This window comes from Puma concolor, chromosome D2 (assembly GCF_028749965.1).
Source record: "Puma concolor isolate L17-30 chromosome D2, mPumCon1.1.hap2, whole genome shotgun sequence".
Taxonomy (NCBI): Eukaryota; Metazoa; Chordata; class Mammalia; order Carnivora; family Felidae; genus Puma; species Puma concolor.
The window spans coordinates 79,473,093-79,495,093 of record NC_141677.1 but is presented as its reverse complement, the minus strand read 5'-3'; the positions used below and the strand labels follow the sequence as shown (position 1 = coordinate 79,495,093).

The window sequence follows — 22,001 nt, the reverse complement described above, 5'->3', positions numbered from 1 at the left end:
CAGATATGTTTGTAGGGCATTTCTTTTTTTATTTATGAAAAGCAAATACAGTAAAGTGCAAACCATTGTTAAACCGGGTTACAAGGAAGATGGGAGACAGGAACAAACCGAGGCCCGAGCCAACTAAAGAACGTTTTCCAACATCGCCTGAGATGCTGGCTAGAGTCATTCCCAGGCTGTGCACCCAGCAGCAAATGGATTCTGACCCAGTTCTGCTTGGCTGCTGCCCCTGCCTCACATGGGGCTCGCCCCATCTTGTTCGACAGCCCCTCCTCCTTACTCGCCCCCATTTCTACCCCCACCCACTGCCTGGAACCCCAGCAGCCTCAGCCAGTAACACCAGTGAGAGCTCAAGAGGCCCAGGGAAGGGAATTGCTGAGAAAGTATCTGATGATGGCAGGGGCCCAGGGGCCTGGGGGGTGAGCACAGAGGAAGGCAGAAATGACTGTAAATAAACGTTTCTGGCCTGACAGCTGTCACCCTGGAGAAGATCAACTTGTCACCTTGGTTCCCTGCACGAGAAGGAGACAGGTCTGGCGTCCCCAGGCCGGGGTTCTCAGCTAGAGTGCCTGTTAGCAAGCAGGTTCCCAGGCTCTGCTCAGGGTGGGGGTGTGGGGTCAGGATCCCATGGCGGTGGGGGCCTCAGACCAGGTGTGTCCCCACAAGCGAATGCACACTGGCTTAAACCAGATCACAGCCCAGTGCCACGGGGCAAACTAAATCCTGCTAATCTTCAAAAATGGCAGAAATGCTCAGCAATAAAGAGAACTATGACCAAGGAAGAGAAATACAGCAGGAGAGGAAATAAGGCACCCAAACTGAAGAGCAAAGAGGTGCTCCCAGTACCAAGTGATGCTCCCCTGCCCCTTCGGTCCTAAAATAGTCCCAAATTTCGAAGTGCAGGAAGCCGGAGGCTGCAGGGTGCTTCCCACAGAATAGGCAGGAGCGGCCTACAGCCACTGTTTCCATCCGCTGCTCTAGCATGCCTTGCCTACGACACTCTTCTAATGTATGGGGCTGTGGAGAGCCTGTGCGTAAGGTCCCTGCTGTCACAGGGGCTTTTATCTTAGCAGGAGAAATAAGCAATGGACAAGTAAATGTGGTCCGTGTGTAACATGTAAGAGAAGAGGCTGGTGTGGCCGGAGCACGGAAAGAAGCAGAGAGGTGGGGGGCTCAGAGCCACTCCCCCAGGCCCACAGTGCTGTGCACAGATGGGGCTGGAGGAAGCTGCCCGCTCCTGCCCCCAGCTTCGCCCTCTCTTGGCTGCTTCCTCCGGGCATCCTTCCCTTTCACATCCAGGTCCCCTGGCACCTCCCGGAGTTTCACGAGGCCAGTTCACCCCCTAGTGGACACACCTATGCCGTCACCATGGCCACAATGTTTCATGGAACCTCTGCTCCTCTCCTAGCCCAGTAGGAAATAATTTAAGTATCCGGGGCTCAGAGGCAGTGTATCTCCCTTACAGATAAAGAAGAGGTTATAAGAACAACCCATGGGAGCAGAGGGGCCCTGTCTGAACAGAGACCAGGGGGTCCCAAATCTAGCAGCCCAACCCAGCTAAGCCGGCTGGGCGCGGGAGATGCACGAAGGGAAGAGAACACTTTTAGCCAGGCAGGGGCACCTGCAGCAGGTGGACAATACACCGGCCAAAAGGCATCACCCACGAGCCCAGGAGGGAGGTGATGGTGGCTTCGTGGAGTAGAAGCAGCTCTCTCCGGTCATCAAAAGCCTCCCCATCCTGCTGGGGCCATAAGGAATTCTGTCACGAGGACAGGGCAGTTTGCAGAAACCCAGGCAAAGGTGGCCCACCGGAAATGCCTCCCTGCGCCACACCAGCCCAAGGCACGGCGCCCCCGGGCCACGTGAGTCAAGAACGGATTTTCTTCCAGCAGAACACAGGTTTCCGTCATAGGAAAAGAATGGGTCAGGTTGTGGGCACAGGGCTTAGAACCCCGGGTGGGCGCCACGAAGGGGTCAGCGGCCACACTCCCAGCGGTGGCAACTGGGTTTTTCATTTTTGTTTCAGGGTCCACTCTGCAGGCTTGAACCTGCTGGGAGAGACTCTGGCTTTGAGAAGTTCTTCTCTAAAAAACACTCACTCCTCACCTCTGCCCAGAACACCTGTCTCGGGTCTGCAACCCGGGCCGAGGGAAGCGGAAGGGGGCCGCTGCTGGAGGCCAGCGGGGGAGGCTGAATCTGAGGGAAGCATTTTTCTGGATCAGACAGGGGCTTCCATTTGGCTCCTAGGCCGGACCTAGAACCTCATATTGTTCAGAAGTTTGCTTTTGAATTTTAATTAACAGACTTTTTTATTTATTTTTTTTTTTTAGAGCAGTTTTGGGTTCACAGCAAAGTTGAAGAAAAAGTTCAGAGTTCCCGGGGCCTCTCCCCCACCAACCCCCAGTTTCAATATCCCTCACTAGCCTGGTACATTTGTGATGACTGACGGCCCTGCATTGCCACATGTCCTTATCACCCAGAGCCCACAGCCGCATTAGTGTTCACCCAGTGGCGTAGATTCTATGGGTTTGGACAAATTGTGTGTCTGTCATTCGGTATCATATAGAACAGTTTCATTGCCCTAAAACTCGCCCATGCCTCTTTCCCCACGAACTCCTGGCAGCCACTGATTTTTTTCCTGTCTCCATGGTTTTGCCTTTCCAGAATGGTATACATTTGGAATCAGAGCCTCTACAAATGGGCTTCTTTCACTCAGAAACATGCATTTAAATTTCCCCCACGTCTTTTCATTGTTTGATTGCTCATCGCTTTCAGGCACCGGATAAAATTTTACCGTCTGGATGTATCACGCTTTATTTATCCATGTGACTGCTGACAGACATCTTTGGTTGCTTTCAAGGTTTGGCAATTATGAATAAAGCTGCTACAAACGTGTGTGCAGGATTTTGCGTGGACATGTTTTCTCTCCCGTTGCTTTTCAGTGTTTTCACTCTTTGCAGGTTTTTAGCTTAACGCACTCAACGTAATTTGCACTGATGGGAAAACTGTGGCTGACACATGTCTGCCCCCCCTCCCCACCTTAACCCAGCATAGGGATAGGGCTCGGGGCTCAGACCACTGAGGCAGCCAGGACTAGATTCCGCAGATGCCCACCCAAAGGATGCGCTGTGGCTGCTGCCGTGGGAACCAGCTCAGGGGCTCCGGAGGCAGAATCCTGCTTTCCACTCCCGGCTCTGACTTCTTTCGCTGTGTGTCATTGAACAAGGAAAGCCACCTCTCTGAGCTTCGGTTTCCTCCTCTGAGAAGAGGGGCCGCAGGTCACGAATTCAGAATTCACCAGGACAGTGGCTGTAAAGCCTTTGCACAGTGCCAGGCACAAAACCAGTGCTGGATAAAAGTCACAGGAACGGGCACATGACCAAAAGTGAAACGGATTCGACTAGCCCCTAACTCAGTTGCCGCAATTCGACAAAACATTCTCAAGAAACTCCATTCACTGCGAACTACTTTCATTAAAGCAAGAAAGCAGCTCAGAATCTTCCACGTCGACTCCACCTTTGTTGATTCCAGTCGTTAAATGTCAGTGCAATTAATTTACGAGGGAAGGGACAAGGATAATAAGCCAGAAAATAGCTCTAGAAGTTGAGGATCCTTGATTGTCGGGATTTCCGAGGAGGTTTGAGTTCGACATGAATGATTTATTAACCCTCTCTTCCTTGAGGTTTCTAGGATGCATTTTTTTTTCTTTTTTTTTAATGTTTATTCACTTCTGAAAGACAGAGAGAGACAGAGCACAAGCAGGGGTGGGGTGGAGGCGGGGGGGTAGTGGGGACACAGAATCTGAAGCAGGCTCCAGGCTCTGAGCTGTCAGCGGGGCTCCAACTCACAAACCGCGAGATCACGACCCGAGCCAAAGTCTGACGCTTAACCGACTGAGCCACCCAGGCGCTCCTCTAGGACGCCTTCTTTATGCTCAGTATCTGCCATGCAGGGCCTTAGACAGTGAGGTGTGTTTTTACCCTGGCAATCATCTAAGACCCTGTGTTCCCACTCTACTGGCTCATTGGGAGAGAGCACAGGGCAAAAAATACAAGACAGGTGGGCCAGCTGGCAGTTTGTGGGGCCCCCAGGCTCCCTTATTGCCCACAGCATTTATGCCCTTTCATGGCGGTGATGCCCATGAAACGGGGGTGGGGGGAGGCGGCTTTCTAGTTCTGCAAAGTCATGCTTACAAACCAGCCCTTGAGCCAGCCTTTCTTTACCGCTTCAGAGACAGTCCAATGGAAAGTTCTGTTACAGAGGTCACTGGGCATCATCAGCAAAAGTGTATAAAGGCCTAGTGGCTGAAAGAGAGCACTCCAGAGCCAGCCATCAAAATTCCAATGCACCAGCTTTACCGTCCTCCTCGCTGTGTGACTTCAGGCTGGTTACTCGATGCTCTGTGCCTCAGTGTCCCCCCATGTATTCTAACAATATCTGTATCATCAGATGGCTGTGAAGCAATGGGCATACGGCACACTCCTGTGGCAGGTGGCGCTGATGACCCTGACCGTGGGGATGCACGAGGAGGAGGAGGAGGAGGAGGAGGCCTGAAAGGCAGTGTGCGCACCTCGGGCAGTGTGCGCCCAAGATCTTACCTGACCCAGTGAGACACGTTGGACAGAAATCCATTTCCATAAAGAATCTGAGCTGCGTTTCAGTTGTTTTTAAACTAAAAATGCAATCGTGGGTGTTTACTGCATTTGATCTTCGCTGATCCTTGGCAGGCACCACGCTGAGGCCATCACTTTCACAAGCGCGAAACAAAACAGCTGCCACACGGCAGGAAGGCCTCTGCTCAGTGTGCTCCGCCCACATCTTGACGGAAGCACCGGAAGGCCACGGCCAGTCCCCTGTGGGAACAATGAGTCAGCCCAACTGGGGCCCAGATGCAGGGCACAGACAGGGTCGGAGGCCCACTTGGCTCCTGCAGAACCAGCCCCAGCACCCTGCGAAGCCCGGGGCCCTCGGATGCGTGCTTCAACACGCAGGGATTATTTGATTCCAAGAACTGGCTTCCCGCTGAGCCAGATTCCTTTCTGTGGACTGTGGCTGAGTGCCGGCGGGGCGGGGAGGGCCCTGAAATGGAACCAACAGCACGTATTTTAAAACAGGAGACTGACTTTCCAAGCCAGCATCCTGACGGTTCCATCAGACCCACGTGGCAGTCACAGCTCATGAGGCAGTCAGTTCTAGCGAGAGTTCTTTAGAGCCGTGTGGGGTCCGGTCCCTACCGGACAGCTGGTGAGGGTCGTGCGGCCCGGGGAGACAGCTGCAGAGGTACAGGGAGACGGGGAGCCCAGGCATCTCAGGGCAAGGAGGAGCTGCCTGGAGGGGAGGGGCAGGAGACAGAGAGCAGCCGTGACGGCAGGCTCACCCTCCAGCCCACCTGCGTCAATGACGTCACCCGGATGGCTGAGGGTGACTTCCAGGCATCAGCTTGCTTTTAAAACGCTTCTGCACTGAGCCTTACCACCTGCTCAGCCCAGGGCCCCAGGGAACTCCGGAAGCCCACTGACCCATCCTGCCACTATCAGACCTCTGGCCTCACCTGGAACCACCTCCGGGGGAGAAGGCAGCTTTCACATAGTAACCTTGAACCTGCACGGGGCCATTCGTTCACCCACATGTGCCCCCTCCTGCACAACCTCAAGCTGGCCTCACTTGAGTGGCACCTACCGAAATGGGCCCAGTGCCCTTGCCGGCCAACTAAAACCCCACTGTCCAAGGCTCAGGCCTGAGGCGTTGACCAGGTAAAGACAAGCACCGTGCCAAGTTTTCATAAAAACACGTGCTGCCCTTCCCCACACCCACCAGACATGAGCATTCTGCAAAGTTTGCAGCTGAAGAAATGGAGCCAGAAAAGACCAGGACCACGTACAGTTTCTGGGCACAGCACCCACTCGGCGGGGCCCCAGAAGAGATGGTGAGGAGACCCCTTCGCGCCGTGGCCTCTCTCCCGGCTCGTGCATCTAGGGAAGCATCTGGGAGGGTGGGACGGGGACCAATCAAGCCACGTAAACGTGCCCATTGGCGTCGCTCAAGGTTTCACACAAGCCGGAAGCAGGGACTGGAGCCACAGAGCCAAGACTGGGTGGGTAGGAATTCCTCAGTGGACAGAGAAGGGGGCGTTGCCAACCTACCAGCCAGCAGGGCCATCAGGGGACCACAGAGGGGTCTGAAAGGCCCTGGAGGAACCAGAAACCAAGCAGGCTGCAGGCCCCCATGACCACCTTCTAGAAGCGAGATGGACACAGGCCTGCCCCGAGGCGGAGGGACTGGGAGTCTTAGTCCCAAGGAGGCAAAGGTGGGCAGGCAGTGCCGCACAGAGACCATGGGCTCAGGCCTCCTGGGTTTAAGTCACAGCCGCCCGCTTATTAGCTCCGTGACTTGAGCAAGATGCTTAATTTCTGGGCATCAATTTTTTCACCTGTCAAAAGAGGTAAACATAGCGTCCACCCGAGGGCTGATCTGAGGCCCGAACAGCCAGTAAATGTAAAATGCTCAGCACGACGTCTGACACACGGCAAGCACCCGGCAGATGTTAACTATTGAAATTGTCAGTTGAGAACCAGAAGGACGGCAGGCTAATCACAATAAAAACGGGAGCAGCTGCACTTATCTAGAAGCGCAGGCCCTCACGGTTGACGCACACAACTCCAGGGCAAGGGGGGACACCGCTCTTACTCCCCACTGGACCGAGGAGGAAACTGAGGCTCCAAGACATCAAGGAACGCCCATGTCACGAATATTTAGAGTGTTCGCTGTGTGCCACTGTGTCACTCGCCACAGCAGACACAGGAAGTGGTACAGATGTAAAAACGGGCACAGAGGGGTGAAATAACTCGTTCAAAGGTCACGCAGCCAGTAAGATGCGGACCCCAGAGCTGAGCCCACATTTACCCAGCTCCAGGAGCGATGCCCCTTCGACTCAGCTCTGCCTCCCGGACCTTAAGGCTAGTTGATATGGCCAAAACCTCCATCAGAACCCAAAGCAAGGTGAGGAAACAACGGCTGGCCTAAGAGGGCCTGAGAAAGCCCGCGTGAGCGCGGGGTGCTCGGGTGAGCAGCCCCCACAGGACACCGGGTACCACAGCTCAGGACAGCCACGGAACCGGACCCATTACGTGTCGACCGTGCGCCAAGCTGCCCTCTCTGAGGCCTCATATACGACCACATCTGCAGGCAACACCCCAACCCCCCCCCCCCCCCAGAGTCCCATGGCCCTTTGGAACTGCTGCTCAGTATTTACAGTGTTTGCAGAGGGCTGAGCCCGTGGGCTCCTGGCTGATGCCTTCCAGCAGAACCCTCTGTGATCTCCCGAGCGGATGACAGGCTGGAGACAGACGGGCTCCGGCCGGGGCTGCCGCTGACCTGGACGCCACCCAGCGCGCCCTCCCCACCTGCAGTGGTACCTCAGCCCTGGGGCCCACCCAGGAGCAGGCCCGTGGGAAAAACATCTGAGGACGGAGCCATTCTCTGAGTCATCACCTTAGGTGGAGAGGGAGGGAGCGCAAAACCCACAAGCAAGTCGGCTCCTTCCGACTTTCCAAGGTCATCTAAACAGACCGCGAAGGCACACAGCCACCCGGCTGCCTGGCGTCACTACTGATGAGGGTCTTGCTAAATCGGATTTCCCCTCCACTGAACTTGGGCCCTTGTTCTTCTACAGCCTCTTCAGTTACGAACCAGACCTCGGAGATCTACTGGTCGAGGAAGGATTAAGCTCTCCGTCCAGGGACCCCAACCTCCATCCTGTCCAAGGCCCCCCCTTTTACAGCTGACAAGTACAGAGCCTCATCCTCCACTCCCGGTGTAAAAAGCCTCCTCCCCAGTGTGTGCTCCCCACAGCGACGCAGGCCCGTGCTAACTTCTCAAGCTAAATTTCTGTGGCAGTCTACATGGGTCCAGTCTCCAACTCTTGGGAGCTTTCCCAGAGACAAGAGGCGCCTCCGGCCGCTTACGGTTGCACTTGTTTGAGAACGCGTCGAGGGGAGCGTTCTAGCCCTCCTCCCCCTCCCAAGGCTTACGGTCTGGTTCTTAGGTCAGAGCCCAGGACAACTGCAATCAACTTCAGCCTGTACTTTCTGGGGACTTAAGATAAGAGAGTTCTTCAGTCACAGAAGGCCTGGGACCATCCTGCTCTGCGCTGATCCCTCTATACTTAGCACCCTGTCTGGCACAGAGCGGAGGCCCAGAAAATCTTTTGTTGACTGATTGCGTGATGTATGAGGTCAACAAACTCTCGTCAGTTTGGAAAGCTCCAGATGCAAGTACGACTGTCCTCAAACCCTATTTTATGAAGCCAGGGTGGCCAAGCACAGTTGTTAGTAATGCTGGTAAACCCCACGTGATGATTTGGAAATAACTGGTAAGCCTGCAAGCTCAACCCTGTGCGGACAATGTGGTTTAATGAGGACCTGTTGACCTTACGATCATTTCCAAGAGACAGCCACCAGCTGTTCACAGGGAACGGGAAAGAAGCAAGCCACAAGGCAGAGTATGAAGAAGTACTTTAATAGCTCAAACTCAAAGTCATTGTGCCCCCAGTTCTGAAGAGATTCCTAAAAGAGGCAACTTCGGCCGTTTGGGAAGCCAACGGTCACCGGCCTGTGGTCTCTGGCGTCCATCTCCTCCGGGTGCTGACCGCGAGGAAAGCAAAAATGTGCCCAGGACCATTCTGGCTCCCGTGGGGCCTTCCTCCACCTATGCGTTATATCAACTGCCTTAGTTGGACTAAGATGATGACTCAGTTAAAGGGAGAGACAAATGTTGACTGTCTAAGCAGGAACAGTCCAAGCCGGCAAGGAAAAGCACACTGCATACATAGGAATACAGAAGGGCGAGCTTCTGCCTACGGATCTAAGACATTACATTTGTTTTGCCTGCAAACTATCAAGAAGGATTCTGTTGGCCAGGGTGCTTCTGCTGAACAAGGAACATGGTGGTCCGAAGTCTTGAGTGTCCTGTGCCACCAGCCCAGAGTCATCACGCACCGTCCACTGGAGAGTCTTTGAGGGGAAACATGAAATCCAGCTCATGCCTCTACCTACGGGTCGATTTCTTCAGGAATCACCGTAATCATAATGTCTTCGTTGCCCCTGCGGACAACCATGTTCAGGGTGCTTTCCTTTTTAATGACGTCACTGACGTCATTAGCGGAGACCACCGACTGTCCATTGATGCTGATTATGACGTCATTTTCCTTGAGCCCACCCCTGCAACACAAGGGGAAACACGATTGTAACGCTTCCATTCCCCCGGGTCTAACTGCCATGAGAGGGACTCGACTGTGCGTTGACAGAGGCACAGTTTAGAACCCAGAAGCCCCGAGCGCATCGGGTGGGGTGATGGCGAACTCACACGACAGTAGCTTCAACTACCAACGGATTGCATCATTTCCTTTTGAGGGTTTTAGGCCAAATCATCAGTCCTGTCCATGGCAGAAATGCTCCCCAGCACTTGTTATGATCGGATGACAGACTGACCCCAGAGGAGGTCAAGGATATGCCGCTACTGTGTTATCGTCTACCATGTGTCGTGCCCGTGGCCAGCTTGCTTGTAATGGGCATCACAACTCGGAGGACGGTCCCCTGAGGAGCAGGTGGAATGGTTCCGCCTTCTTTTATGTTACTATATTGCTGTAACTCTAGCTCTTGCAAATAAGCAAGAGTCAAATAAGTGTCAAATAAGCTATTACGGTCCTTTAGTGGTCTAGCACAGCGTCAGCAAACTTTTTCTGTAAAGGGCCAGATAGGAAATATTTTGGACCTTGCAGGCCACGTGGCATCCGGCACAACTCAACTCGACTGCCGTGGCCGTAAAGCCACTGTAGGCAGTGTGTAACTACCGAGCTTGGCTGTGTTCCAGTAAACTTCACTTACGGACACTGAAATGTCAATTTCGTACAATTTTTATGTATCAGAAGAAAATACTCTTGCTTAACAATCTTTTCAGCCGTTTAAAAATGCAGTATCTATCCTTCGCCCACGGGTCATATTAAAGCGGAGCACTCGGCGGGCCAGATCCGGGCCCCAGGGAACAGCTTGCAGGCCCCACCCCGTCTAGCTCTTCTCCCTGCATATTATGTCCGAAGAAGTAAGAAGTGCTGACTGCCTGCTGAGCTACTTCTTTTCATGTTGCTTGGATGTTACCTGGGTTATTGTTCTGGAGGTGTGGACAGGTATGGCCTGGTCGGTAACAGACGGAATCAGAGAAGGCAGGCTTCTATGCCAGGCTTCCGTCTGGCAGCCCAGGACGGGACCACTGCCCAAGATCTCAGGGCCAGTGCTCCTTCAACCCTCTTTCCCCAGCCAGGCCTGCCCCAGAGCCTCATGAGGGTCAGATGTCGCTCTTTCCACCTGAATCACCTCTCATGAAGTGAGGGCTTCTGAGGACAGGAAGCACCCTTTTGCTGATGAGTGCTGAGCCGAACCAGGCCCGAAGGGCCCGGCTGGCGGGACCAAGGGTGTCCAACCCTTTCATCGGGGACCCTCACCACCACCTGAGCCGATATGAAAAGAACACAGCCTCCCCCGACCGCCCCCAGGAACCGCAGGGATAATCCGGCCAAGAGAAAATAGTTCTAACTCACGCTTCCGCTGGAGTGTCAGGAATGACTTCAATGATATACGCTCCCGAAAGCACATCCGGGAAGTCTCGGTGACGGTCTTTTAGCTCTTTGGCTTTGCTGCTCGGGAGGAAAACACCTGCGTTAACATCAAGTAACAAGGGGCCTCTATTGGCTGAGACTCAGCTCTCACCCAGCTTCTCCTCCTGATCCCTGAATCCGAAATAAAATAGCCCCAGGAGGTCTGATTCTGCTTCGCTTACATGTCTATGAGAGTCAAAGATCTACTGGCTGACACGAAGTACGGTGCTTTATAATGATTATTATTCATAATTTTACTAATGATTTAATAGTAGCTATTGTAACGTAAGGAGTGAATATGGTGTAGCGGTTGCCCAGGTTTGGAGCCCCAGCTCTGCCACTTTCTGTGTGATCCTGGGCAGCTGCTTAACCTCTCTGTGCCTTAGTTTCCTCACCTACAAAACAGGAATAATGACAATACTCTATGATGTAGGGGTCGTTTTGAGGATTAGGTGAGATGGTCTGGACGCAGCACCTGGCCTGGTGTGGAGCAAATGTGCAGTAAATACAGTGGCTGGTGTCACTGTGGCTGGCGACCCGTGCCACCACCCGTGGATCCGAGCCTGGGCACACGTTCAATCACTCGGTCCTCACCACCCACCAAAATGCCTGCACTGTTGTCCTGGCCCCGGAGAGGAGGAAACTGAGGCACAGAGGTCAAGTCATTCCCCAGGTCATTAGCCAGGAAGTCGCACAGCTGGGACAAGAACTCAGGAAGCCAGATGCTAGGGTGTATATTCCTTCCCCATACCTTCGTCGCCCACAGTTCCAAGACAAGTAACTGATTCACATTTGAGTCTTAGCAAATCAGTCCATACATTGTGGAGTGCTAAAAACGACACCACCATTCATAATATGCATCTAAAGGATAGTAATATGGTCACGATTAATAGTAAGTTAATTACGATAATTCATATGTTAATGCCGACATGAATACGTTCTGCTCTTTGCTACCTGTACCTGCAAGAGCTTCCAACTCGTGTGGTTATACCAGACTTTTTCATCAAGGGTAAAACACCAGTACGTTATAAGCCTGGCAGCCGCATGCCACAGCTTCCACCGGCTCCGGCAAACAAGCCTGACCCAGCATTCCGGCAGCCACAGCCCACACACGGTCGCACTCCCAAAAGGCAGGGTGCTCTGGGCTGAGGGAGGTGCTGGGGCACTCCTGGAATGTGGGTTTCAACAGAACAAGTGGTCAAAGGAAGGCATGAGGGAGAGTGACCAACACGCCCCACTGTCCAGGCCTGCCTTCAAAGAGGAGGGCAGAATCTTCTAGAAGGAAGGACCTGTTCCCTCCAAACACACACACAAAAAAAAAAAAAAAACCCAAAAATGAAGCATAAAACCAGAGGCTCAGGGGAATGGCCCCTCCTCTTTCCTGATGTTTCTCAATTATAACCAGAAACCGAGATGCTTAAGGCAGCATGAGGTTTCCCTCTCAGGGCGCCAGTGAGAGCCTTCCTAAGTTTAGGTTTAAGTTTAAGATACACACACAGGCGTCCCGCTTACCCACCTGGATGTGAGCGACATCATTCGGATGCCAATATACTTCTTCTTGGTAACGGCTTTGCCTGGTGGGACAACAAAAGGACAACAGGTCAGCCCAGTTGGCAGCTGTACTGGGGACACCAGGAGCTGTGAGGTTCAGTCCCTGCAGTGTATAAAGTCAGGGCCATGGGGGGGAACGCTGACGATGTGGTTCAAATCCTTCTCAGACCCCTACCTGCCATGTTACCTGGGGAAAGTCCTGTCATTTTTGTTAATGGCCAAAAACTGAGGAGTGATACTTGCTTCCTCTTTGCCTTATCCTGACCTCCAATGAGGGTTCTAGCCCTCCGATAAATCCAGAATCTGAGCCCTTCGTCCCACCCTGGCGTGGATGACCAGGAGAGTCTCTCACCTGGTCCTACCACTTCTGCCCAGCCCCTCCAGCGGAGTCTCCATGCAGCCATGACAATGACTTTTCAAAGACGTCCACCAGATCATGACCTTCCCTGTTCTCAATACAACCCAAGGCCTTCACCATGGCCACCACGGCACAGAGGTCAAGTCTCCGTGACCCTGGCTAACTGCTTTCTGCATCCATCTGTGTGACCCTGAACCTCACTGCACTCCAGCCACGTGACCCACTCGCTGTGTGTGCTGTGCCCACAACGGAGGCCTTGAATCCACTGTTCCTTGGTCTGGAATGTCCCCCTCCCGGCACTCCCCCAGCTCACCACCCTGCTTCATTTTCAGGGAAGCATCATTGGTATCTGAAACCTTGCATGTTTGTCTAGTATCACCCTCCCTCCTCCTCCAGTCAGAGTGTAAACATCACACGTGCCGGGGACCTTGTGGAGCCATGGAACCCCCAGCCTAACCCCAAGCAGATACGGGTCAACAAACACGTGTGGAATGAACGATCTCCCTGAATCTCAGTTTTCTTATCACTGAAATGGGACTAATACTTCCCTCCTGAGAGGGCAAAGGAACTTAATGAAATAAAACGATGTACAGAAATCACCTAGGATCATGACTGGTACATATTAAACCAAACCACATGAAACATTCACGGCCAAAAAGGGTCAAACTTCTGTGACCCAATGCCAGGGGCCTGACAACGTGTATCCCATTTTCCTTCTCGATCCGAAAAGGCTTAGCTGACGTTCAGGGGTGCAGCCGGGCCTGCCTGAACCACCCGCGGCCACACGGGGCCGTGCTTTACCTTTGGCCTGTCGGTCGTGGGACTCGGTTAGGAACTTTTTAATCTTATCTGATGGGATTGCAAAGGAGATTCCGGCTGTCACCTTCAGAGTGTTAATCCCAATGACTTCGCCATCCTGAAAAGCAAGATGGAAACAGCCTGTTGAGCCCACGAAGGTTTACCGGAAGACACGCACCAAAAGCGAACAGATCGTCTGTCGTGAAGGAAGTCTTTGAGCTGTGAATGGGTGGGGAGGGGGAACCGGGTGGAGGGGGTCCCGGGGCCGCAGGGGGAGAGGCATCACTTGGGCAGTACGAGCCAACACACATCAGGCTCTGTCCTCAGGGAGCACCGTGCCACAAAAACAGCCTCGAGGCTGGTTTCGAGGTGCTCCTTTGCTCCTTTCCCAGGGAATATTTCCGAAACCTCAGAGTCCTTTAGGTGGCTGTCCATAGCCTCCAGCTTCCTCCATGTTCCATGATCTAAAGATTCCTCTGCTGACACCCAGGGGGACAACCTTAGTGACTAGGGGTTACCGGGAAAACACAGTGCTATCTCCGTGCTGTCTCAGCAGCCACAGATGTTACAGGGGCTGCAGGGTAAGGCCCCGCCTCGCTTCCTCTGCTTGTCACAGACCGGCTTCAGATCACGGAGGAAGGCAGTCTACGGGCTGTGCTCTCGCTCAAGACAGATTCCTGGTTTGGCAAACGCTACTCATGGAATAACAAGACCCCTTCACCGTTATTCTGCACACCCTTGTTGAATGGTTTGTTTAGCTCAGGCTGATAAGGGACAAGTGCCAAGCGACTACAAATTCTCTCCTTGTACAGTTCCTGCAACACTGAGAATTCGGTCCCCAACACCGAGAACCTTCCAGCAAGCGCTGCCACCCAGGGCAGGGAAATGAGAACAGGGCTGGGTGACCCCTGAGCTGCGTGGGCCCCACTCTGACAGATTCTAAAGCTTCCCTTTTCATGCTTATGTATTTAAATATAGCCTTATGTGACATCTCTGTGAGCGGGGGCAACTCCTCATTTCAGCCAGGTCTTAAGGGAGGGCTCCTGGCCAAGACAAAGACTGTGGACGAGCCAAGCCAGCTCCTGTGGCGGCCTGGGGACCTCATTTGAAGGCCGTGCCTTTTTGTAACAGGCCAGAGCTGCTGACACCTTCAAAAGAAAGGCCTCCCCCTTTGGCTGCTCCTGGGTTGGACCCAAATTCCACTGAATTTACTTGTAACTTTGAAACCCAAGCATGTCTGCTGGCATAACACTTCCAACCCCGACTCCCACATGCCTTACTCCTTCCAGAAAAGATAAGAAGGGTAATTTCTAAGGATGCGGTACAGACTCACAGATTTCACTGTAAAAGAATCAGATAATGTGCTGTGGCAAGTTCATGTCTGAAAAGAAAGCAAAAAACAGCAAAACAAAAAACAAAAAAACGTACACAGATTTAAAAAAAAAAAAAAGGCCTTACCAGGTTTACTAATGGTCCTCCTGAGTTTCCATACTGAAATTAAGCAAAAATTAAAAGGTTATGAGTTTATGTCTTTATATGGCCCTGTGCATTTCCCTGCCTGGCAGGTTCTCTCCTTGGATTTGTTCCTGTCAACCTAATATGCTGCTGGAAAAAGGGGCCTTAAACATTTTCAGAAAGTTTTAGATGTGCCATAAATGGGGGAAAAAAATTTTTTTTTGGCTCCAAATCCCAGAGGACAACTATGACCCCCCCCCCCTCAAACACCCAACACCCACTTCCCTCTCCTGGCAACACACTGGCTACCAACCGGTATTTCAAACCTGCCCCCACCCCCCCACCCCCGCTATACGATCCCCGCTTTGCTGCTGTGGCTGGAAATCCACATGGTTTGTTCTTTTTCCACTACTTCATGCGGATCACAAGAAAGTTTGGGAATGAAACCTTTCAGAGCAGCAAATGTACAAAACACACTGTTTCTTATTTATTAGACAGATGTAGGGGGAAACACGTTGCTCTGTAGAAAGGCCGATCCATGGGGCGCCTGGGTGGCTCAGGCGGTTGAGCAACCGACTTCGGCTCGGGTCATGATCTCATGGCCCGTGAGTTCGAGCCCCGCGTCGGGCTCTGTGCTGACAGCTCGGAGCCTGGAGCCTGCTTCAGGTTCTGTGTCTCCCTCTTGCTCTCCGCCCCTCCCCCACTCATGCTCTGTCTCAGAAATAAACATTAAAAAAAAAAAAAAAAAGAAAGGCCAATCCTATAAGGAGACAGCCGAAGGGGAAAAATTGTGGTTTATAAAAGGTTCCATTGAGGAGATGGTGTGGAGCAAGGCCTGGCCTCCTTAGACATGGAACAGTATGGGCCTAACGCTCAGACCGCGCCCCAAGGCAGAGCGAGCACCTCCGGGGGTGACAGCACCGGCACCAGGGTGAACGTCCCTCCTGCACAGAGCCTCAACATCGGGTCCACTGAGCGGCCTGGGGGCAGAGGAGCCACGGCCCCTCCAGTGGGATGGGGAGCCCCCCTTGGGCTGCAGACCTTGGCGTATCCGAAATCCCCTTCACAGGAGTCCCTGGAGATGGCTGAGGCCGAGGACCAGCCCTCGGCCTCAGCCGCCCTAGGGGTTCAGAGGTAACGCCTTGGCCGGCACCTCGAGGATCCTGGCTCCACCCCGGGTTCCTAAGCCCAGCTTTCCAAACACCTGCCCGACCCCACGGGACTCACGTTGATGATGGCGTCGGTCTGGATGTAGTCCATGTCCGAGTTCCGGAGCCCCAGCTCTTTGCCACCGCGCTGGGTGGTGCTGACGATCCCAGTGGTGACCGTGTTCTGAAGGGAGAACGGGCTTCCGATGGCGACCACGAACTCCCCCGGCCGCAGCTCGGAGGAGCGGCCCAGCAGCAGGACAGGCAGCTTGCCCTGGAACCACAAGGTTGGCGTTGCTGCGTTTGGTTAGCAGAATGGACGACGCGCAGGCGTCGGGGAGTGTCGGGCGGTGACGGGCCTCGTGCGGGAGTGAGGGCAGGCCCGGGGCCTCCCGTCCCCTCCCGCCCACCGCCATCAGCACGTCGCAAGCTGATGAGGGACAAGTGAGCGTTGGAGCCGCTGACCAAGGAGAACACGGAAGGTCATGAGAGGCCACCGCGGGGTCGCGCCCCATCTTGACTATTAGCACAGACCTGCTGTGAGACCCTGAGACCAGGGGACAGGAGACAAAGTCTGGACTTGGGGCAAGGCTGCCGAAGAAAGGGAAGACGCACAGAAGGATCCTGAGCCTACACAGCCTTGGGGTGGAATGGGGTGGAAGGAAAGGGCGGAGCCACCCCCGCTCATCACAGGCGCTTCTGTCTGAGTCCTGGAGAATCGGGAGCACTGAGGCTAGAGCCGCACGGGTTCGGCTGGGTGCATCTCTGTGCTAAGTGCAGGGCAATTCTGGAGAGGCGCAGGGAGCGGGAGGGGGCGGCGAGGCATCCAGCTTCCCCCACCCCTCCACCAGCCCCGAAGCCCCAGAAGTAGCCTCTCTCTTCGCCCGAAAAGAGCGCCCCATCGACCACCTCTGCTCCGCGCGGCCCTGGTGAACTGACCAGCCCCGCGAGCCTGATCCCCAGGGCCCTGTGAGGCTCCGGCAGAGTCAGAAGCTCCAAATAACTCTTCACACTGAAACAGGGCAAAATGAGGCCAGCTGGAGTAGCCAGGCCTCGAGCTGGGCTTCCATCGGGACGGCCTGAGGCTCTCCCCCTCCCTTCCTTCCTGAGCCAAGCAAACCTTCCTCTCGCCTTTGTTCCCTGAGTCAAGAGCAGAGTAGCGGCTGCCCAAACAACGGGAACCAGGCCCAGGAAGCCGAGACCCCGCCCAGGCCTCATGCACGTCCAGCCCCCTCACATCCACCTCAACAAAGAAAGAAAGAGATGAGGGGGGCCCCCAGAGAGGATGGGGTGGGCGAAAACCAGGGTTCTTTTAGCATCTGCTCTGGCACGGAGAGGGCAGACACCAGCGGATGAGGTGAGGTGCCCATTTAACAGATGGACAAATTGAGGCCCCAAAAGACTGGGTGACTCGAGACAGAGCAGAGATTCACACATCAGACTGTGCCCCCAAACCCAGATTCCCTCATCCTCTGACATGGCGCTAAGCCATAAAGACCCCTTCCCGCCCCCAATAAGGAAGACGCTGGCTCAGAAAGTTCACGGAGGAAGAAGGAATATTGGAGAAGGGATCTAAGACCTCACGCTGACTTCGAGAAGTGGCAATGAGAAGGAACGCCCCTCAGAGCACAGACAACGAGAAGCACAGTAGAGGCCTGTCAAGGGCACAGATTAGATCCTGATTAGATCCTGGTGCGAGTTCATAACCCCCTGGTCTCCAGTGTTGTCGTCTGGAAAATGGGCATAACGCGGCACAGCTCTGTCACGGGTGAGTTGTGAGAATTAGGCGACAAGACCCGAACAACACCATGAATACCGCCTGGCTCATGTTAAGTACCTAATGGGACTGGGACGTGTCAGCATCGTCTAAGTGTTAGTTATCGTTACTAGCACTGGGATCTGTGCAGACCCAATGGGGGAACCCGGCCAACTAAACTCCCACAAGCTCGTCTGCCGTCGCCCAGCCGGGAAGAGGCAGGTGGCACGGGTCTACACTACCAGTGACCCTTGGGGTCGCCCGAGGCCGGAGCGCACGGTGCTGTTCTGGAAGGGGCAGGCCCGCGGCCCCGCACCCCCAAGCTCCTCGGCGTCCAGAGGCACACCAGCGGCTCAGTTCGGCCTGTTTACTCTGGGCCCGTGCCAGCCACCCCTGCCAGGAATGACTTCATCCAGCAGTCACAGCGGGTGGGCGAGCAGGGCCAGTGACGTATACTCAGCCACTCTGGGGGAGGCCTGCTGGGGACACTACCCCTCCTTCGGGGCTGGGCCAGGGGACACGGCGGCGAAGGATCCTGGGGCTGGCTGTGTCTGGCTGCCCAAGATAACAGTTGCTTTTCACCAACTCCAAGGCAAGAGATCAAGTTCAAACAGAGAGGTGGGCCCAGCCCACATCAGCTCAGACACAAACTGGGAACCGCATCAGAAAGTTCCGTGGGGCAGGGCTCGCCGTGGGGCTCTCAATCAGCCTTGGCACACCCTCGATTCCTGCATTCCACCTGCACCCCGTCGGAAGGGAACCAGGCCCAGGCTCCCAGTTCTCGGGGTTCAGGAGGCAGAGGGGCTCTGAAGATGACACCCCTTGAGCTCTTCTTTCCCAAGTCTGAGCTCGAGGCAGAGGACGAGGCAGGGAGACAAACACCTTGGGGTCAGCAGAAGCTGTAAGGACAGAGGAGAGCCCCCCCCCCACCCCCCGCCCCCACGAGGAGGGGAGAATTCCAGGGGCCTGGGTGTGCTCAGCCGTGCTCACTGGGGAGGGCCGGGCCTGGGGGCCTTCAGCACGGTGAAGTCCTCACACTCAAGGGACCACACGGGCTTGGACAAGTGGACACCAGTGGTACTAGCCCAAGTCTCCCCAGGAACCAATCCTCCCTGGAACACAACCGGGGGAAAGAACCCTGGATCCCAAGAGGCCAAACCTGTACCAATGGTACCAATGGGCAATGCCAACCCTCACCTTGTGTAAGCTGTTACTCACTCGTCTCCTGGATCACGAAGGACAATCGTAGACAAAAATAAGCAAGCGGACATATCCCAAGGGGGTGGGGTTTTTAACACGAAGCCTCTACTGACATGGAAGGGAATGAACCTTCCACCTCCCGGCTGACAAAGCACTTTCACGGCCACCTGGAGAATTAGGGCCTGCGTCCCCTCCATTTCACAGATGTGGAAACTGAGGCCCAGAGATGCAGTGACTCGTCACAGCTCATGAGCAGCCTGGCTAAAGAAGAGAACAGGCTTCCCAACTCTCAGACCTGCACTCCTAGTACGTGTTACCCTGAAGTCCAAGTGGAGGCAGAGATCTTTGCAAAGGGGTGACGTGGGGCAGGAATGTGGGTCAGGCCAGGCTTACAGCTCTCCATGAAGTCAAAATGCCTTCTCAGGGCCATCTGGCCCCTGCTCCCCGCAGGGGCTGCTGGCCCCACAAGCATCAGGCCCTCTGGCTGTTCCGGATCCAAGTAGGCTCATCTGATCAGTCTTTACCTCGGGTCTGTCTGCTCAACGCAGCTATACCTCTGCTGGCCAAATTCCTACTCAGTAATTGAGCATTTTATCCCATGGCTGTCTAGACACACGGACCACAGGGGGCCTCGGCGGGGGGGGGGGGGGGTGAAACGCAGATACAGCTGGAAGCACCAAGACACGAATTGGCCTTGACCGCTCAGCCTGCTCCTGGTTTAACTCCGCAGTGCTGCCGGAAGGCTGGCTCCCGAGACACCCACATCAAAGCCGCCTCGAGGCTCCTGAGCAGACGCTCCGCCTGAGTCTCCTTCTGAAGCGGCCCCAGCTTCACAGGGCCTGTCGGAGAAGCCAGCCCCTCTCCCGACAGCCCCTTCCCACAGCTCACCATCCCGGGCACGCAGCACGCCTGCGATGTTAAGACACAAGCATCTCTCCTCCACTCGGTACGAAGCAAGGGTGCGAGCAGCATCTATTCCCACGTCGGATCCTTTAGCCACCGGGTGGATGAAAACCTAAGTCGGGTGTGCACGCTGCAGCAGTGTGGGGGGGGGGGGGAGGGCGGTGCAGGGGGTTGAGCTCATAAGTGGCCGCAGCGAGACTCCAAGGCTCCGTATCAGAGCCGAGAAGGAGCCCTCAGGCTGTACCCGGAAAGCCTGAGTCTCACGTTGGGCCCAAGTCCTTCGAGGACTGGGGATATTTCATAGCGTGCCCGGTATGCTCCCAGTTCTCAAGGTCCCATTCATGCTCATGGGGCAGGGCGGGGGAGCTATCTGGATGTGACTCAAGACCACTAAACAGCATCCTCACAACAGCACCACCGAGAGTGACTTTAAGAAAACACGAGGGGCGCCTGGGTGGCTCAGTCGGTTAAGCGGCCGACTTTGGCTCAGGTCATGATCTCACAGTCCATGGGTTCGAGCCCCGCGTCGGGCTCTGTGCTGACAGCTCAGAGCCTGGAGCCTGTTTCAGATTCTGTGTCTCCCTCTTTCTCTGACCCTCCCCTGTTTATGCTCTGTCTCTGTCTCAAAAATAAACGTTAAAAAAAAAAATTAAAAAAAAAAAAAAGAAAACACGAATCCCCCTAGCTCCTGAGTTTTCAGCCCACTGCCACCCAGGCGGAGGGAGAAACAGCCCAGGTGAGGTTGTCAGAAGTCCTGGGTGTGGACTCCAGACTCACCAGGTCTGTATTAAATTACTAAACACTAGCCATTGGCAGGATACTGACTGTGAGGTAGGCTTAATGCTAGAACTTGGGGGAGGTGAGCGTAGAGCGTGATTAAAGAAGGCTCTCCCATTCATTTAATTACAACAAACAAACAACCAGCAGGCCTGGCAGCACTCCCGTGAAACACCACCACCATGAAAGAGAACTTTCTCAACAAGCATTCACTGAGCATCTCCTAAGTGCCCGGCACAGTGAACACAGAAGATCAATGAAATCCATCCGTGCCCACCCCTCCAGCCGTACTGCCTGATGGGTTGGAGAGTCACACGGCAGTAAAAAAGCACATGGTCCAAATCTCCATTGCCAAGGTCAGTTGAGTCTAGAATGCTCCATAAAGGCTAAATATAGATCAACACGAAAAACGATTTGGGTGTTTCAATTAGGGTATTTTCAGCTGCAAGTATCAGAAAACCCTACTCAAAATGGAGTAAATGTCCAGCTGTTCAAGGGCAAGATGGTGGCAGGGCTGATCACCTCAAAGACTCATGGACATCCTTCCTTCTGTCTGATCAACTTAAGCCACCTGCCTTCCAGGTGTTATGTAAAGACAGGACTATGCCCAGTGGATGTAAAAGGATCTTTCCTCTTCTGTGTGTCTCTTCAGAAGAGCAAAGAATCCAGAGGCCCAGCACATTCTTCTTCCTGGGTCATCGGCCAGCCAATTAGTCATAAGATTACCCTCAACCATGCTTTGACAAGGGGAACACGGCCCCCGTGACTGCCTTAGCTCCTCCAGAATTTGTCTGCCATAGGAATGGGGTGGATCATGGTTGGACAGACCAGGGCTGTAGCAGCAAGGAGAAAGGAGGGCTGTGGGGTGGGAGCCATCAGCAACCCCCAAGGCTTAGGGGAAAATGGTTCACTGTAGAGCAGCGATCCTAGGCGCTCCTGGGTGGCTCAGTCAGTTAAGTGTCCAACTCGGCTGAGGTCGTGATCACACAGTCCATGAGTTCAAGCCCTGAATCGGGCTCTGTGCTGCCAACTCAGAGCCTGGAGGCTGTTTCAGATTCTGTGTCTCCTTCTCCACCTCTCCCCCACTCACGCTCTCTCTGTCGCTCTCTCAAAAATAAATATTAAACGAAGTTTAGAGAAGTGATCTTAATACCTAACGATGTTTGGGAAGGGCTCTACTAAGTATATGCTCCTTCATGCGGTTTTTTGGTGGGGTTGGGATGGGAGCAAAGGGAGAAATCTGCTTCAAAAACAAGTAATGGTCACGAAACGTCTGTGTTCGTGCAAGACACAAATGGTCCAAGCAGAGCCTGGCCTAACCCACCCCTTGTATGCGTGCCCTACGTGCGTCGTGCTCTGTCATCTGCTTGACGTTTACAACCAGACACTCTGGGGAGCCTGAGT

The 22,001-nt window shown here is 54.2% G+C and overlaps 1 protein-coding gene and 1 long non-coding RNA gene across 2 annotated transcripts in view; both read right to left on the bottom strand.

The window, feature by feature from the left end:
- Positions 1-2,796: 2,796 nt before the first annotated feature.
- On the bottom strand, positions 2,797-7,180 carry LOC147576209 (uncharacterized). Its single transcript, XR_015241901.1, has 2 exons — positions 4,599-7,180; positions 2,797-3,730 (listed from the first exon to the last, which is right to left on the bottom strand). It is a non-coding gene; the product is annotated as an uncharacterized LOC147576209 (long non-coding RNA).
- A 1,321-nt stretch (positions 7,181-8,501) lies between these two features.
- HTRA1 (HtrA serine peptidase 1) overlaps positions 8,502-22,001 on the bottom strand; it is a 51,774-nt gene continuing 38,274 nt past the window's right edge. Inside the window, exons 4-9 of the mRNA XM_086681083.1 lie at positions 16,041-16,235; positions 14,817-14,849; positions 13,362-13,476; positions 12,168-12,225; positions 10,595-10,690; positions 8,502-9,218 (exon numbers count right to left, since the gene is read on the bottom strand). Coding sequence (XP_086537209.1) covers positions 9,050-9,218; positions 10,595-10,690; positions 12,168-12,225; positions 13,362-13,476; positions 14,817-14,849; positions 16,041-16,235 — 666 coding nt within the window. The 3' untranslated portion in view covers positions 8,502-9,049. The remainder of the gene's footprint in view (positions 9,219-10,594; positions 10,691-12,167; positions 12,226-13,361; positions 13,477-14,816; positions 14,850-16,040; positions 16,236-22,001) is intronic.